The sequence below is a fragment of the Phoca vitulina genome, unplaced genomic scaffold (genome assembly GCF_004348235.1).
Source record: "Phoca vitulina isolate PV1807 unplaced genomic scaffold, GSC_HSeal_1.0 scaffold1, whole genome shotgun sequence".
Lineage (NCBI taxonomy): Eukaryota > Metazoa > Chordata > Mammalia > Carnivora > Phocidae > Phoca > Phoca vitulina.
The window spans coordinates 65,747,322-65,748,600 of NW_022589704.1; the positions used below are offsets into that span (position 1 = coordinate 65,747,322).

The 1,279-nt window shown below is 40.7% G+C and overlaps 1 protein-coding gene across 1 annotated transcript in view; it reads left to right on the forward strand.

Annotated features, from left to right (window-relative positions):
- The first annotated feature begins 824 nt into the window (after positions 1 to 824).
- LOC116630801 (acyl-CoA-binding protein-like) overlaps positions 825 to 1,279 on the forward strand; it is a 13,988-nt gene continuing 13,533 nt past the window's right edge. The window contains exon 1 of the mRNA XM_032401672.1: positions 825 to 1,075. Within this exon, the coding sequence (XP_032257563.1) occupies positions 825 to 1,075 (251 nt within the window). The remainder of the gene's footprint in view (positions 1,076 to 1,279) is intronic.

The following is a 1,279-nucleotide window of genomic DNA, read 5'->3' on the forward strand; positions in this document are numbered from 1 at the left end:
TTATTTATTTATTTGACAGAGAGAGCGAGAGAGCACAAGCAGGGGGAACAGCAGAAGGAGAGGGAGAAGCAGGCTTCCCGCTGAGCAAGGAGCCCGATGCGGGGCTCTATCCCAGGACCCTGGGATCATGCACTGAGCCGAAGGCAGACGCTTAACCATCTGAGCCACCCAGGCGCCCCTTTAATATACATATTTAATTACAGACTTAAGACTATAATAAAGGTGGGGCAAAGAGATGAAAGAATAGTATGTACCTGTTAAATATTCTGACAGAATTTAAAAATATAGCTAAGTAAATGGGAGGAAAAACAGGAAAAGGAAGGAAAAAAATGAAACACATTTTCTGAATACTGTATACTGAGACCATCTTAAGCTGACAAATCAAATAGTAGAAGCCTAAATAAGGAATAAAGGGACTAAGGTAATAAAGGTAATCATTAGAAAAAATACAAATTTTCCTAAACCAAATTAAATACTCTGTCCACTCCAGACCCCTTAAAAAACAAAAAAGCAAGGAAACAGACCACATGGTGAATCATAGTAACTATCACAGTATGTACAGTAAATATAAAAAAATAATAAGAGTTCATTACTGATGTGACCAAACATATTAGTCATATCAATGTATGTCAATGAGGTTAATTTACTTATTAAACAGATTTTCAGATTGATTCACAAAGTAAAACCCAACTCTATGCTACATACTATCAACATCCTTAAGGGGTTTAAGGAATGTTAAAAATAAAGAGATGGACAAAGTTTTATCAGACAAATATAAATAATAAAAATGCAGGGTTCCCTGGAATCCTTGCAACCCTGCCGGCATGTCTCAGGCTGAGTTTGACAAAACTGCTGAGGATGCTAAGCACCTCAAGACCGAGCCAGCAGATGATGAGATACTGTTCACCTACAGCCACTATGAACAAGGAACTGTGGGTGACACAAACACAGAGCAGCCTAGGCTGCTGGATTTCAAAGGCAAGGCCAAGTGGGATGCCTGGAATCAGCTGAAAAGAACTTCCAGGGAAGATGCCATGAAAGCTTCCAACAACAAAGTAGAAGATCTAAAGAAAAAGTCTGGGGGCACCTGGGTGGCTCAGGTCATGATCTCCAGGTCCTGCGATTGAGCCCCGCATCGGGCTCCCTGCTCAGCTGGGAGCCTGCTTCTCCCTCTTCCCCTCCCCCTGCTTGTGCTCTCTCTCTCTCGCTCTCAAATGAATAAATAAAATCTTGAAAGAAAGAAAGAAAGAAAGAAAGAAAGAAAGAAAGAAAGAAAGAA